Here is a 17135-nt window from a genome sequence, read left to right as displayed (position 1 = left end):
ATGACCAACAAGCTTTTTCGATTGCTGCCGGAACCGTTCTGATCGGTTCAGTAGTTAAAAATTTATTGCAAGTTTACCCTGATTAAAAAATTGATTGAAAATAATTGAGAAGCGGTCACTCCATGCAAACTATATATACAAACAAAAAATTGAAATCAATTGAAATTATTGAAAAGAATTCGAATTTCATCACTTTTAATTATTTTCAATCAATATTTTTAAACAGGGTACACACACACACACACACACACTCAGCCATCATCTTGAAAATGGTCAGGAACCGAATCGGACTAAAACCACTGAGTTCCCGAATTTTTTTAAATTTTAAATTTTCTTAGCGGGAAGTGAAAAATATATTTGAAAAAAAATTGTGCGATAAATCGAAAAATTGCCCAATTTTGAAATGTTCAAAATTGAATAATTTAGAAAACTATTTTTTTTTTTATACTCAAATTTTTTTGTAGACTACCTTCATCTGCTCTTAAAAGACCCTGAAATTTTCAGAGAAGTGTTTTTTTTTCGAAGATATGAATTTTTGAAATTAGATTTCTCTAGAAGTACATATACCGCGACTGCGTCAATAAACTGCTCTAAATTAAACATTATTCATCGGATCAGATCAAAGCTCAAAAGAAGCATCTTTTTGTGCCCAACAAAAATATGTGCATAGTTGTATAAAAACATTAATATTCGTTTTAGATATAATAAAATTTGCCACTTTAACTTTAAAAATGTATTACTTAAAAAGTTTTTAATATTTGGATTCGAAATTTGGTGCACAGTTTCTATTATTCTTCCCCTTCAAAATGATAGTTTTGACGATCTGATCCGATGAATAATTTTCAATTTAGAGCAGTTTATTCACGCGGTCGTGGTATAGAAATCATTTTTTATTTATAAAAAATAGCAGAACAGGGTTTTCTTTCAATAACGTTGGATTTTCTTATTTTTATATCATTTCGAAGAACTCGAGTTGGAGTGGATCCACAAAATAAATATTAGACTAATTATTTCATTAAGAGGTTGCGAAAAAAAAATAATAAAATTTATAATTTCAAAAATTCATACCTTCGAAAAAGAAAAAACCCCTCTCTGAAAATTTCAGGGTCTTTTAAGAACAGATGAAGGTAATCTACAAAAAAATTTGAGCCAAAACAAAAGTAGGTTTTTGAATTATTCAATTTTGAACATTTCGTAATTGGGCAATTCTTCGATCTTTCAAAATTTTTTTTTTTAAATATATTTTTTTTTGTAGCCTTAAGTATCCCCATTGAAATGTAACAAGGCCGATTCTTGTGACTCTAATAGCTATCTAAAAACTATAGTTTTCGAGATATTCAAAAAATAAACTTGGAAAATTCGTAAAATGATAAGATTTTGAGTTTTGAATAACTTTTGATATAAATTTTTTTCCGTAGGTAAAACTTCCTTATAGGGGGAAAGAAAACTTCTGACCAAAATTCATCTAAATCGAAAGGGGTCGATTCCAACTATTGGTCGATATGACATAGAATGACCCATGTATGAAAAACGTCATGAAAAGAACAGAAAACCTTCGTTCCGAATATCTGATTGACGATTTGCAGCCAAGAACAAGTAATTATACCCATTCATTGAGAACATGCACCCGACGGTTAAAAATCACGACTTTCTGCCGTAATTTTAATTTCCGAGGTGCCAATTTATTGAACAGTAATTCAAAACCGAATGTTATAAGAATAAAGACAAGACTCAGTGACATAAATATATAAATAAATAGCATGTTCTCAAGTTCAATTTGGGTATATTGCATTGATGTGTCAACAGATTCAGAAGCTTTTAATTTTTTTAATGGCCACTGTAATGTAGCTCTATCCCAATGATCGAATAATCCCGCTTCATTCATTCGTGATGCTATCTGATCAACTCGAGCTTTTAGAGCCCAGTTTTTCCGAGCCCAGAACGAAAAATAATTTTTAAGTTGAAGCTTTTGTGAAATATGTAAGTTGTATTTTAAAGCAGACGAAACTTGAAATTCACTGTATGCAAGACAAGCAGCAGATGTATCGTTCAATACATATTCAGAGCAACCGAAAAGGGCGGATAATATTGGATGTAAATGATATCTATCTGACGAATTTGACCACAATTGCTCACTAAGGATGTCCTGTTCGACAACAGGGTGATGGTAAAGATGGTACTTATGTTCATATAGGTCTTCAAAATTTTCCGGGTTACGGCGCTCTGGAGTAGCCAAAAGCGACGATAACCGACCTTGGATTGCAGGATTAATCATGAAAACTAACAAAGTTGCTGTTAGAAAACAAATACGCATCGAGAGACTGCGGAGGGGCGTTCGAATTGCGGCGCCTAATATCATTCGGAAAACATTCAATGCAGCTTCGAAATATTGAAAGCCATTATTTAGTGCAATCATTATAAAAGTAAGTGAAAAAACGATTATCGATAAAATAATAGCAAAATGAAGATCTTTGAAATCAGCAACTTCTTCTGTTGGTATTGTAAATGGTCTCTGTTGTGTTATAATCATAAAACCATTTTGATAATATAAATTAATAATATCAATGACTTTATATGCTTCATCAGAAGTTAATCGCAAACCTAAACCTACATCGTGGGTGCCATTTATCAATGATTTTACAAAACCGGATGCGGAACCGTTTTCATAAAAACCTTCGTCATCATAACTAATAATTGGTGTGACATTTAATTTTGAAAATAAAGTTTTATAAAACATCTTTTCTATATTGAGCAACGTATTATCGAAACTTGAAGTATTGTATGTCTCATTACGACTTATATTTGTCCATGAAATAGCTTCCCCAACAGCTTTTACTTCATAACCATCTAAAACTTTTGTCTTGTCAAAACTAAGGCTTTGACAAAATTTTTTATCTGTAAAAAGTAATTTGCAGCTCATTATGGTACTGAAATATTAGAGGAATTCTCATTATAGTTTCAATTTAAAAATTCTTTTCCAAATGATTTTGATAACTTGCGTTTTAGAAAGGAAACTATATTTAAAACGTAGAAGTGAGGTTTCATTTAATTTGGTAGATAGAAAATATTTTGTGCGGTTTTTTTTTTTCAATTTTTACGTACTAGAGTACATTCTTAATAGTACTCTTGTATGATAATTCGAATGCTTGTTTGTGTTTAAAAAAAAACGTGTAACACTTACTATAGATGTTATCTATATTTTTAACAAATAGTATATTACACACCAAGGGAGAAAGAAGGGCATTCAACCCACGTATGTCATTGTGGGGCAAATACGCGGATTCGGGCGCCCTACCTTCATCTGTGGTCTGTATTATTTTTTACCATATCTGCAATGAAAGTTTAAAATTCCTTCCATGTTTAGAGGGAAAAAGATCGTTCGTTTCTTTTATGAGAAAACTAACGATAAAAATTAGCGCATACTTCATTCTTTCCGCAAACAGAGGCAAAAATTTAACCTATTAGGTGAAGAAGATCTGCTGAAAAATCGGATACACACCACGGAGGAAGGTAGGACGTCCCAATCCGCGTGTTTGCCACCCTAGTTTTTGGTCCGGATAGACAATTACACACACTGAATGCCTTACTGTTTCCTTCGGAGTGTAATATACACGCAAAAAAATGAATTATAAAAATTAGTAATTGATAACTAAAAATTTAGAACGTGGTCACTATTTAATATCATTTCAAACAGTAATTTCGTAGTTTTATAGAACCAATTATAATAATCTTAATTTAAATATTGAAATTTAAAGTTTATATGTAAATAAATCATGTTACAAGTAATAGAAATTACTGTTCGGTCGATCAAAAAATTAAATTATAATAATTTAACGTTTCAGCTTCAACATTCGATGTTTGGAACATTAAAGTTTATAGTAAAAAAGTAAAAAAACATTCAGTATGATAAATAAAATTTTCAATATCGAACAATTGATTTTATGTACGACGGTATATAATTATTACTTTCTTCAAATTGTCAAAAAGTATATCTTAAGCGCATCAGTTTTTATAGTTTGAAACCAAAAAATTTAACTTGTGTTTATAAGCTTTTAATGTATGTGAAAGAATTAACCTAAAGTATTATTGATGCGCTGCGGCTATATCTATGTGGCAAAATGACGTATTTAAACATTTCAAACAATAAAATTTAGAGACCAAGAGTGACTGTTTTTTTTTTATTTCAGTATATTTTATAGAATCATTCTTATACTTTTTCGCTTTCAATATTATATTATTTATGAATTACCTTCTTTGATGCGGGTTTATTGTTCAAACAATAAAAATGAATTGAAAATCCGAATAAAATTTATCATTTATTTTTTTGCGTGTACTAATTCCTTCTCAAAATAAGTGAAACCTTATTTTTACGCTGATATTGATTAAAATAACTTATAACTTGGAAAATTATGGTTATTCTATTCTGATATAAGGAAAAAAAACAACAATTAATTTAATAGTATAATAAAATTACCATTTTGTGAGTACAACTGCTTATAGAGAGTCCAGCGATCATTTGGTTTATCAATTAAATCAACATTTTCCCATGGTTCTGGGGCTCGATTGGTGTATGGATTATAAGTGTAAATCATTTTATCGTTATTAGGCTCAATACAAACATAAAAGGATGACAGCAACTCCATTGTCCATAACAATTGCAATACTTCTGATGCGTTTCGACAATTGCTTTCTATGGAGCCAACGATAAAAAATATCGAAATGATGCTCCATGTTGGTGTGGACTTCAGTTCGTTGAGTAGTGTTTGCAGTTGATCAATTGAATCAGTTGATAAAATATATAGTGGGTAGGAAGGGTTGAATATTTGGATGTCCTTTGATTTGAAATTGGTATCAATAGCCATCACTGGAAATTCGATATTGTCTACTGACACTTCATCAATTATGTCAATCAGGTTTTTTGTAATCACAACTGGGTTCGATCGTTCAGCATAACATAATTTTAGTAATTGTCCCTATTGAAAAGAAACAAAAAAAATAAATTTTTAGTCATTTTAAAAATGCTTTACGAAATCAAAATATACTTTCAAATCTTGAAATCCTTTCATTTTTTTTTTTGTTTTGCTAATGAGTAATTTATAATTGCAATAGCGTTATTACTTAGTTTTACTAACATAAAAATTATTATGAACTAATTATCGTGTAAAAATTGAAAATTTAAATTTCAAAATCTCGAATCGTTCATTATAAAGCCGATCAATTAAAAAAAAAAAAAATTGATAATCTTGACATTGAAAATTAATAATCAATTTCAATAGTAGATAACTTTCATAAAAAACTGAAATTTCCATTGATTTTTATTTTATTAAAATCCCTTAAAATAAAAAAAAAATTCATTACTTAAATCAGTAATTTACGTGTAATAAAGTGAAAAATTGAATTACCATATAAGTGTAATGTGTTGGAGGAGGTTTGTACAATAATTTATCAAAAGCCATTATTTTGTCGTATGAAAACACCAGTAAAAGCCACCAAATCATTTGTCTCATCCACATTTTTCCTGTTTAACTTTTATAAAATCTCAATGTCGATTTATAATCAATGCAATTCTTAAATCAATTTTTTTATAATAATTTAAATTCTGGAAAAAAAAAATTTGAAAAACAAACTATGAGCAAATTTTCAAAATAGTCAAATAATCAATGGCAATGTCATAATAATAAGAATAGTATGAACCTGAAATTAGCTTAGTTAATTAATTTCTTTTTTTTGCACCAATCTATGTTCTATCACAATTAATATAATAAATAATTAATAGTGAAATAATGGCACTTTTTTTTTTTTTTAATTTTTGGATTAACAAATTGTCTAATGCAGACTTCTGTGCTCTGTTAAAGGACAATGTCAACTGATGACAACCAAAGGATATACATGACACATGATACCTCACAATCCAGGTAAAATAAAGCCACGTCATATGTAGGTCATTTTTATTACCTACTTGAATCCCAGAAGTTGCATGGCTTTCATCATAGGTAGGGGTATCAATAACAAAGTGCACATAGATAATATCTTTTCAACGCTCTACGATTATTGAATTTACGTATAAGCCACTTTGCAATATTGAAATTAGTTATTCATAGATGATATGAACTCAAAGTTCTGAGCAGTGAACATAAATCGATTTTATATTTTATATGAAAATAATTTATATTCGTTATATAATATTAAAATTTATCAGTTTACTTTGCTTTGAATTATAATAATTTATAGTTTTAATAACAAAAAAATCTTTACCTTATGGTATGGAAATTGTCGCTGATGGTCGTAGAAACAAGAACTGATGTTATGATTTTAATAAAAAAATTCACACAGCAGGCTAATGGTTACAAGAATTTTTCAGAGTTAGCATAGCTTCTAAGATCGTCTATTTGTTTTCAGAAAATTTCTGAGTACACAAGGATTTAGAAATCATCAGATGGACATAGATATTACCTTTTCTCTATATTCCGTTTGTTGAAATATGTAGAAGTAGTTCTGTATAATATAAGAGCCATCATTTTTTTTCAAAACTATATGAGGACTCGAAGCAAAATGAGACAAAATTTTTGAGAACAAAAATTTTCTTACAAATGTGGTCCATTTTATTTAAATATCAAATTTTTCAGTTATCACTGAAATAATTAACATAATAGAATTAAGAAAAAAAAATTTTTATAGAAAATTTTATATTATCCGGATTTTCCGGCCTGATCAACCTGCCTCATTCTTTTCTACAAATCGTACAAATTTTTTTGTTCCAAGATAGTATCTAATTTTAGCCCAGGTTTTCCTCGAATGCCATGTATAAAAATGTATTTATATTGATAAATTTTCGAAAATAGACTAATTTTAATATTTTTTTTATATTTCCAATGTTGGATTTTTCCCTTCTTAAAAAAACTTTTCGACAAATTCTGTGATATTAATCATTTTTTTTTGTGTTCAAATCATTTTTTCTAAATTGAAAATTTTCAAAAAAAAAGGGAAGTTATTGCTTTCGGTCCGATTTGCGAAAATCCAATTTCTAATAGATCTAGTCCAGTCGGCAAGTGATTTAAATGGCGGTCCTAGTAGATTAAGCGAGGCGGAGACCGATTTTGACGATTTTTTTTTTGATTCCGCACTAAAAAAGGATTTCCAAAAAAGTTGAACAGGTTTCCCGTGTTGCTTTTGATTATTTAAATATTTAAAAATTAGTACTTAGTTAACTTTTAAATATCTCGGAAACTATAGGGAAATCGGGAAAAAAAATTAAGAATAAAATGTAGAGAAATAATCAAAGAAAAAAATGAAACCAATCCGAAGTCTATACGACTAATAGTTTACGAGATATGATTTTTTTAATGCAAATTAATTTTTCGCCGCGCGCGCGGGAGTAAACAATTACCTGGAACTTTTTGAAAAATGCATAAATTAATAAAAATTTTTTTCTAATTCGTAGTTCTTACAATTCAAGCCGATAAACGAAAAGTTTCAAATCGAAAAAATAATTTTTTCGATTTTTTACATTAAAAAAACCATTTTTTGGTTTTTTGGATTTAAAAAATCAAAATTACCAAAAAAATTTTTTTGATGCAAATACAATTATTCTATTAGTTAAAATATACTCCCTAAATAAAAAAATAATCTAAAAAAAAATTTTTTTCTACAAAAAACAATCGATTGAAAATTTTAAATTTTATGTCGCTGGCCCTATCCATTTAATGAGTAAGACAGAGATAGCAATATATGTCTGTCACTCTAATCGCTGGTCGAGCGCCGCTAGTGGGGGATTCACAATAATAATAAAGATATATACGGTGGTCATAATTCGAAATATCCAAATCGTTTTATTTTTTTTTTATACTCCAAACTTTTGTAATAGAAATTTTTTTTTTATTCAAATTTATTTTTTTTTTCTTTAATTTCTTCTGTGTGTAAACAAATTTTTTTTTTTACAAAACTTTTTTTGCAAAAAAAAAATTATTTATCTGAAAAATTAATTTTACAAAAACTTTTTTTTTATCTCAACTTTTTTTGCGTAAAAAAAATTATTTTTTTTTATCGATTGAAAATTATTCTTTGAAAATATATATTTCAAACAGTATATCTGCTGTAATTATAAAATTTGACATTTAAAAAATTTAAATATTAACTGTACTCCACGATGAAAGATTTAAAAATTTTACAGTAATCTAAGTTCAACCTTTTAGGAATCAATAAATATTTATTTTATTAATACTATTGTGAATAAGGAATGGTTTGGATATAAATTACAATCATTTTTAAAAATATTGAGATTTATTTAAGAACATTAAGTACAAGTTAAATTACTTTTATATCACGTTAAAAATTTGTTTACACACAGAAGAAATTAAAGAAAAAAAAAAAATTTGAATAAAAAAAAAAATTTCTATTACAAAAGTTTGGAGTATAAAAAAAAAATAAAACGATTTGGATATTTCGAATTATGACCACCGTATATATCTTTATTATTATTGTGAATCCCCCACTAGCGGCGCTCGACCAGCGATTAGAGTGACAGACATATATTGCTATCTCTGTCTTACTCATTAAATGGATAGGGCCAGCGACATAAAATTTAAAATTTTCAATCGATTGTTTTTTGTAGAAAAAAATTTTTTTTTAGATTATTTTTTTATTTAGGGAGTATATTTTAACTAATAGAATAATTGTATTTGCATCAAAAAAATTTTTTTGGTAATTTTGATTTTTTAAATCCAAAAAACCAAAAAATGGTTTTTTTAATGTAAAAAATCGAAAAAATTATTTTTTCGATTTGAAACTTTTCGTTTATCGGCTTGAATTGTAAGAACTACGAATTAGAAAAAAATTTTTATTAATTTATGCATTTTTCAAAAAGTTCCAGGTAATTGTTTACTCCCGCGCGCGCGGCGAAAAATTAATTTGCATTAAAAAAATCATATCTCGTAAACTATTAGTCGTATAGACTTCGGATTGGTTTCATTTTTTTCTTTGATTATTTCTCTACATTTTATTCTTAATTTTTTTTCCCGATTTCCCTATAGTTTCCGAGATATTTAAAAGTTAACTAAGTACTAATTTTTAAATATTTAAATAATCAAAAGCAACACGGGAAACCTGTTCAACTTTTTTGGAAATCCTTTTTTAGTGCGGAATCAAAAAAAAAATCGTCAAAATCGGTCTCCGCCTCGCTTAATCTACTAGGACCGCCATTTAAATCACTTGCCGACTGGACTAGATCTTGACGTTTTGAGGTTCTAGGAAGCTATTCTGACTAAATTCAAGATGATGTCCGAGATTATGTATGTGTGCATGTATGTACGTACGTACATATGTATATGTACATCCCTCGCAGATTTGAATCACGGTGGAAACACGGTGGGTTTGTTACATTTTACCACTGTAATTATGCGGTTTATCCACCGTGATTCCACGGTGTTTCCACTGTGATTACGCGGTGGATACACCGTGGAACCACGGTGGTGAAATAGCACAAAGCCACCGTGGAATCACGGTGGATACACCGCGTAATTACAGTGGAAACACCGTGTATACCCAGTGGTCAAGCCACCGTGGAATCACGGTGGATACACCGCGTAATCACAGTGGATACACTGTGTATACCCGGTGGTGAAATGGAACAAACCCACCGTGTAACCACAGTGGATCCACGGTGTTTACACCTCCACGGTGTTTACACCTCCACGGTGTTTCCACCGTGATTCAAATCTGCGAGGGATATTCTGTAACTTTTAAACGGAGGAAGCGATTTGGCTTTTTGAAGTGGCGTTTGAAGCGGCTCATTAATTATAATAATTTTTGAGAAATTGAGCATAATCAGTACAGTACGTTCGGAGATATTCCGAAAATAAAATTTTTTCAAAAATGTTTTTTTCGGATAACTTTTATTGTACTCGATGGATTGATTTATTAGTTCAAGAAAAACCATTGTCGAAAGATTTGCGAAAAAGTATTTTTTTTTTTTTAATAAAATTCAAATTGTTGAGATAATCGATGAAAGTTTTTTTTTGAACGTCGGCGGTTAAGGAACTGCGTCGAATGTCACCTTCAACGTCCCAATCGGTTCATTATTTCAAAAGATATTGGTGAATCAAAATAAAAATAATAATGATTTACTTAAATTTTTATAGTTTTTTTGAAATTTTTCAGAAACGGCTTGATCGATCGATTTCGAAATCTATTCAGCTTTGGACCTCAATGAAACGCGTCGATTGTCGCCTCAATCATCTCAATCGGTTAATTCATTCGAGAGATGTCGTTGGCGAAAGAAATAGTACAAAACGGTTATTCGCAAATATCTTTGAGAGAATGAACTAATCATTCTCAAAATTGTATTAGCTCCAGAACTCAATAAAATGGGCCGATTGCCACTCTCTAAAAATGAATCAGTGAAATTCACTTTGAATTAGTGAATATTCACTGGGAACCATGCTGGTTGAATTAGTGGTATACTTATAGCTATAGAAATAGTAACTATCTACTGATTCGCATTGAATTTCACTTATTCATTTTAAGAGAGCACATTGAACACCAAAATCAGTAATTAGTTCAAAAGATATCGACGATGAAAAGTTTAAAAAGTAACATTTTATGTCATTTTTTCCGGATAAATTGTAATATTATGTACTAAAATGTGTTCAAAATCATACCGACTCTTCGTCTTTATGGTCTTTCTCGATCACCACATAATGAAATACAACTCGTGCTTTAATTTAAATAATGTTATGAACAAAAAAATAGAAAAAACAGCGTTTTCAACATTTTTCTCGGATATTTTATATATTTACGCTCTGATCCGAGTCAAAAGTCACTTAAATCCGTATTTTGATCACTTACATTGATTTCTGCCTGAATAGATTTATTTTATTGAACATAATCGGAAATAGACATTAAAAAAACGCTTGTTCATTAATTAGTTTTTATTCTTTAGTTTTCAAATTTGAACATAAAACGTAACTCGTTCGAGCTTGAAGAAAACAATTGCATTCAAGAGTATTTTCGAGCTGAAGAGCTACGTATAGAATATATTTATTATGATACCAAAGAATTACTAATGAACACGGAAAGATTAGAATCCTGGTTACTGTTCTGCACCCGATTCAGTATGGTGCAGAACAGTAACCGCAGTCGGGTTCCAATCTTTCCGTGAAAAAATAAAAAACTTGATGATTGACGTATTTTTCATATAAAAAGGGGAGAGGGGGGCAAAGGGGGTACCTGAGGAAATACTAAGTTTTCGAGGACTAAAATACGCTACATCTTTTTGTTTTTAATGATATTCGAGGTAAATAGACCAAATTTTTAGCTGCCGTTATAAAATAAAATTTTTATTTTTGGCGGGCAAAACGGGTACCTATAAAAAAAGTTGAAAAAAAAAAAATTTCTGAAAATTGATCAAATTTTATTACTTGAATCTTTTATATGTAATATACATAAAGAAAAATTACATTTCACATCATTGGTGGACACGAAGACAAAAAAAAATTTTTTTGTGGGGCAGAGAGGCCTCCCTCCAAAAAATGATATTTTTTTTTTTTTTTTTAAATTGTTTTCATTATTAAGAATGTATTTCTTTCTCTTGACAACTATTTTTGGTTTTATAATACTCAAGAAAAATTTTTTTACGTGTAATAAATCGTTTCCCCTCGATCAGCTTAATTACTAATTGCTATTTAATAAAAAAAAACAATTCTGTATTTCTTATTTGTCATTATTTTGAACCCGAAAAATGTATTTTTTGATTTTTTAGATTGCAGATTATTTTGCATTATTTAAAATATTTTATCAATAAAAAAATAAAATATTATTTTCGAATATTTTTAGTGGCCAAATTTGCCCCAGCTATAACAAATCAGCCGAAAAATGGATTAGTGTATTATATTTTTTTCAATTTGACGATAAAAATATGAAAGAATAATTTTTTTTTAATTTTCGGCTAGTCCATTTTGCCCTAGGTGTTATGGGTAGGGCTAAAAATGCGGAAATATATCAAATTTCTTTTAATTTAACGATAAAAATTTAAAAGAATCATTTTTTCAGGATTTTCGGCTGGTCCATTTTGCCCCAGGTGTCATGCGTAGGGCTAAAAGTGCGCAAATATATCGGATTTATAATAATCAGACGAAAAAAAAAAATTTTTTCTTTTATCAAATTTTTGGGGTATCCCGTTTTGCCCACCTCACCCCGTTTTGCCCCCCCCCCTTCCCCTATATTATTGTTCTGGGTTGCGTAACAGCTTAACCTAAGACAAAATAACCGCGACAAAATAACCACGACAAAATAACCGACGACAAAATAACTGAATGACAAAATAACCAAATGACAAAGTAACCACCTTTTTATCATGGTTTTTGTGTGTTTTGTCGTCGGTTATTTTGTCTGCGGTTATTTAAGCGTGACATCATTGTTGTTCTGTACTTTGTATAATTTTTAGCCGGTAAATAAAATATTAAAAGGGATTGGAAACTTTTGTGGTCATATGGCTTTAATTATTATAACGGCATTAAATTATAACGCCATGGTACTTTAGGCAAATCAATAAAAAATTTCTGTCCAGACTAAAACATTAAAATTTGGAATAACTTTTAACCTGATAAACTAGTGAGAACGTTATCCTGGTGTGGTATTGATAAGGAAATTATCAGGATAGCCCGATGACGAATAACTTTTTGATTAATAAGGCTATTTTGATGTGGTTCTGTTGAGGATCTTGTCAGGTTTTCCCTATTAATGTTACCCTAAGAAGGCTCTCATGGTACTTCAGGCAAATCAGAAAAAAATTTTAGTCGGGATAGTTCTCGTAATGAGAAAAGATAAATTTTATAAAAAACAATAAGAAACAATTTAATATTAATCAAAAAAATAATAAAATAAGATAAAAGAACGAAATAAAAAGTTGTGACGTCTTTTTTTTTTACTGTCGCGAAATATATATTTATAAAAGTAAATCAAGAAAAAAGTGAGTAAACGTTGATGACTTTTAGATAGTGAGTAGCCATAAACTTTCTCCAAGTGACTCTGCATCGAATGGTAAAGGTTCCATGTTAAAAAATCGGTCTATCGGTTAACCCTGCGGGCCAACCCCAAAACTTCCCACTGTTTTCAAGCTCAAGAACCTCGAAAACATTATTGTGAATACATTTTCGAGCTCTTCGAGCTCGAAAATACGTTTGTATGCTGTTGTTTTCGAAAAAAAACGTTTTTCACCATTTTTTCTCCAACGATATCTCTCAAACGAATAATCCGATTAAGACGGTTGAGGTGGCAATCGACGCGTTTTATCAAGTTCTAAAGCTGATCAAATTTTGAATTCGATTTATCGAGTCGTTTTTGAGATATTTCAGAAAAAATAAAAATTTTTTTTTTTTTTTATTCTTTCGACAACGGTTTCTCTTGAACGAATGAACCGATTTTGATGGTTGAGGTGGCATTCGACGCGGCTTATAAAGTTTTAGAGCTGATTAGATTTTGGAATCAATCCATCGTGCAAAATAAAAGTTATCCAAATAAAACATTTTTGAAAAAAATTTATTTTTGAAATATCTCCGAACGCACTCTACCGATTAAGCTCAAATTTTTACAGCTTCAAGATATTAACAAGCCGCGTCGAATGACACCTCAAAGATCAAAATCGGTTCATCCGTTTAAGAGTTAAGAATATTTACATACATACATACATACGTACGTACGTACACACATACATACCCTCGGACATCTTCGTGAAATTAGTCAGGATAGCTTCCTAGAACCTCAAAACGTCCAAATTTGATAGAAATTCGGTTTTTGCAAATCGAACCGAAACCAATAACTTCCCAAATTTTTGAAAATTTTCAATTTTCTTAGCGGGAAGTTAAAAATTTTATAGATTTTAAGTTATTAAACCAAAAAAAAATCGTCTTTATTATATATTATATATAAGGTTTACATTTAGTATCACTTATTTTTCTTTACCCTAGTTTTACTTTGTGAACTTGTATTCTTGATTTTCCGCATAATTATAAATCTCAATAATAATTTGAAAAACATTTGAATAATATAAATAATGAACAGAATACAAATCGTACAAAACACATAGATATCAACAAAATAATTCTGCCACCATGATAACTCTGACCCTGGAGATTTCAAAACATTTCCATGTCTCGCAGTATATTCAATCCAGTAGACAGCCGTATCCATAGGACTCATTGGTCGATCGAGAAAGAGTGAAGACATTTTTTTAACATTCTCTCTGAAAATAAAAATGAAATCATAAATTTTCATTCCAATCTTATTGTTTATTATTTTCTATTAATTCAATAAAATGTGTCGTACGTATACGTTGGATCATGGAGAATAACATTTACTGCGTCGGTAAGTGAATCTGCAGTTAACTCATCAAGCTTTACAACAATAGCGATTTTACGTTGCTCAAAAGCGTGTAGATTTATAAACTGATCCCGAAAAATAGGAATACCGACCATAGGCACACCATAAGTAATTGCTTCTTGAGTTCCCATTAAACCCCCATGAGTTATAAATACTTTGATATTTTTATGCTCTTAAAAAAAAACAATAAATAAATAAAACAGTTAAGAGTTACACGGAAAAAAATAATTAGGTGGTGCAACATGTACCAGTCTAGGTGGGTCATCATGAAAAATCATGTTGGGGCAACATGATTTTCCATGTTGTAGTAACATGATATTCATGTTGCAGCAACATGAAAAAAGAATTTAATTTAATTTTAATTCAAAGTTAGAATTTTTGATGCTGACATAGTTTTAGCTAAATAAAAATTGATTTTAATCTAAAAACTCCGTTCTCGGACATTCACTCTGGAATCATTCCACTACTACAAAAACTCCAAATTTACTCCGTACGCATAGTGTTTTATTTCTTCACTCCGGTATTCCGAATGACATAAGTAAAAATTTACTCCGGACTTACAGCTCGATTTTTTACAGTGTAGCATTTATTTAATTTTTACACTGATTTAGTACCGGTAGTATTTTAACACCGCAGAATTACGTCGCCTATACTGGTGTAAATCTATTTTTACACCGCTTTTTTACAGTGTAGCAACATGACAGTTATGTTTCTAGGACATTATTTTTTATGTTGGGGTAACATGATTTTTCCATGCTACTGCATATATCATGAATGTCCTGTTACCGCAACATGAAATTTCATGTTGCCCTAACATGATTCTTTCATGGTGATCCACCTAGACTAGTTGATGTTGCACTACCTAGTTATTTGTTTTCATGTATGATTTTTATATTATTATTATTATGTAAATAAATGTACTTAGTATAGCAATTTGTGGTAACCAAGTTGAAAGTTTAACATTTTTCGGAATTCCAGCTGGCATGCTATCAATATCAGCAACCTTTAATAATACTCTAACTGGTGCTATTCTTTCAAACATCTTGTAAAAAGCATTAAGAATATTGTGTGGAAATGTTTCCAGTTTGACCATTGAACCAAATGAAAAATATACAAAACCTTCATGACTATTATCAAGCCATAGTTTTATTTCTGAAGATATTTCTTGACCACTATCATGTACATGAAGACCAGCGACTTCAACAATACCCGGTGGTGATGGCAAAATATCGAGACTGTGATGCCAGTTTACTAGAAGTAACGATACATCTTTGTAAAGATCACTTATACTATTAAGCTTACGGCCAAAATATTTTTGTACATGTTCTATTTCTGCTTCCATGTAATATTTTATCTTAGAAGTGGTAAATACATACAAAAAAAAATTTTCTAATCTTTCAAAAAATGTTTTTTTTTTTGTTAAGCTGGAATGTGAGCTACGCGTAAAAGAAGGATTGTAAGGAATACCAAATGGTTCGAATAACCATTCATCTACTTTTCCTGTCAATACACCAACTACTGGAGTATTCAAATGTTGTCCAAATGCAAGATAACAGTCAGCGAAATTGACCTATTAGATTAAAAAAATAAAATAAAATCACTATTAAATATTATGCAATTTTATGAAAATAATGTAAATCACCTCTATTATAAGAATGTCGTATGACTGAGGATTTTTAATAAGTTTTTGGAATACATCGTGAGATAACAGATCACAAACACCTGTTCCTAATAATTCAACAACCGAATGTAAGGCCAAACTATTAAATTCAACTGTTGTTTCATATGTAAGATTATTTACTAATAAAAATCTTGAGCCTCGTATAGTCAAATCTGTATAATTTCCCACCGGTTTATTTAATGGAAAGTGTCCAACCACGTCAACTTGGTGTCCTCGATGAGCTAATTCTTTCATTAACGCACCAATCATAACAAAATGACTTTTTCCAGGATATGGAAATATTCCAAGGATTTTTAGCGCATGAGTTTGATAATTTGAAATTGACAAAATTATGGCAAAAATCACTAAAACACGTAAGAAAGCCATTTATAAACCAGTTTACCTATGTTAAGGTTTCAATAAGACAAAATAATAGTAATATTTCTTTTGTAAGTTTTTCACTATGTGTGCATTTTTATATTTTTTTTCATCAAGCAGATAATTCGAAACAGTTAATCCAATGTACAAAAAATAAACGCACAGGAAAATATATTTCAACTATTTTCTTACTAACACGTATCAATACGGTTGAATTTAAACTTATGTGTCAGCATAAATTTGAAATAAATGATCAGGTCATAGAGCAATTGATCGATAGCAAACTCCCTCTGCAGTTTGATGATAAAATGTATAAGACAGCTCATTGACAGAAATTTTTAATAAGAAATGATAATAATATAAATGATAACATATAAATTTATATATTCGCTGATAGTGTTAAATGTTAAAGACAAACATCCATTATAATATATTTTAGTCAATCAAATAAATGTAAAGAAAATCAATGTTACTAATATTAATATGATAAAAATAAAAGTGGTACATAACAATATAGTACGATTTGATAGTCGGCATAGTAATATATTTTTTGTCTTTATAGTATACATTGCACTCTTTAGGAAATGAAGTCCCAGTTTAGAAAATCTCATAGAATCATATAGATTCTCATCAATTCCCATAGAGATTTGATAAGAATGAATGAGTACTATGAGAAGTGCTATAGCTAAGTATAGGGCCTTATACATACAGCTACAAGAATCTA

The 17135-nt window shown here is 29.7% G+C and overlaps 2 protein-coding genes across 2 annotated transcripts; both read right to left on the bottom strand.

Moving 5' to 3' along the window:
• Positions 1-1600: 1600 nt before the first annotated feature.
• LOC130664835 (uncharacterized) lies at positions 1601-5542 on the bottom strand. Its single transcript, XM_057464953.1, has 3 exons — positions 5403-5542; positions 4475-4973; positions 1601-2895 (listed from the first exon to the last, which is right to left on the bottom strand). Exons 1-3 carry the CDS (start codon positions 5511-5513, stop codon positions 1601-1603), a joined length of 1905 nt encoding a protein of 634 aa, XP_057320936.1. The 5' UTR covers positions 5514-5542.
• Positions 5543-13884: 8342 nt separating this feature from the next.
• On the bottom strand, positions 13885-16655 carry LOC130665411 (UDP-glucosyltransferase 2-like). Its single transcript, XM_057465770.1, has 4 exons — positions 16016-16655; positions 15295-15943; positions 14320-14545; positions 13885-14236 (listed from the first exon to the last, which is right to left on the bottom strand). The coding sequence occupies exons 1-4, from the start codon at positions 16418-16420 to the stop codon at positions 13939-13941; spliced, it is 1578 nt and encodes a 525-aa protein (XP_057321753.1). The 5' UTR covers positions 16421-16655; the 3' UTR covers positions 13885-13938.
• Positions 16656-17135: the final 480 nt, after the last annotated feature.

This window comes from Microplitis mediator, chromosome 3, assembly GCF_029852145.1.
Source record: "Microplitis mediator isolate UGA2020A chromosome 3, iyMicMedi2.1, whole genome shotgun sequence".
Taxonomy (NCBI): Eukaryota; Metazoa; Arthropoda; class Insecta; order Hymenoptera; family Braconidae; genus Microplitis; species Microplitis mediator.
This window is presented reverse-complemented; position numbering and strand designations above follow the sequence as displayed.

Coding starts and splice junctions, on each gene's coding strand:
- LOC130664835 (XM_057464953.1), bottom strand. CDS start 5,513: ATGTGGATGAGACAAATGATTTGGTGGCTTTTACTGGTGTTTTCATAC. Junction 4,974..5,402: donor CAACACATTACACTTATATG/GTAATTCAATTT, acceptor TCTTTTCAATAG/GGACAATTACTAAAATTATG. Junction 2,896..4,474: donor GCAGTTGTACTCACAAAATG/GTAATTTTATTA, acceptor TACTTTTTACAG/ATAAAAAATTTTGTCAAAGC.
- LOC130665411 (XM_057465770.1), bottom strand. CDS start 16,420: ATGGCTTTCTTACGTGTTTTAGTGATTTTTGCCATAATTTTGTCAATT. Junction 14,546..15,294: donor ACCACAAATTGCTATACTAA/GTACATTTATTT, acceptor TTTTTTTTTAAG/AGCATAAAAATATCAAAGTA. Junction 14,237..14,319: donor CTCCATGATCCAACGTATAC/GTACGACACATT, acceptor TTTTATTTTCAG/AGAGAATGTTAAAAAAATGT.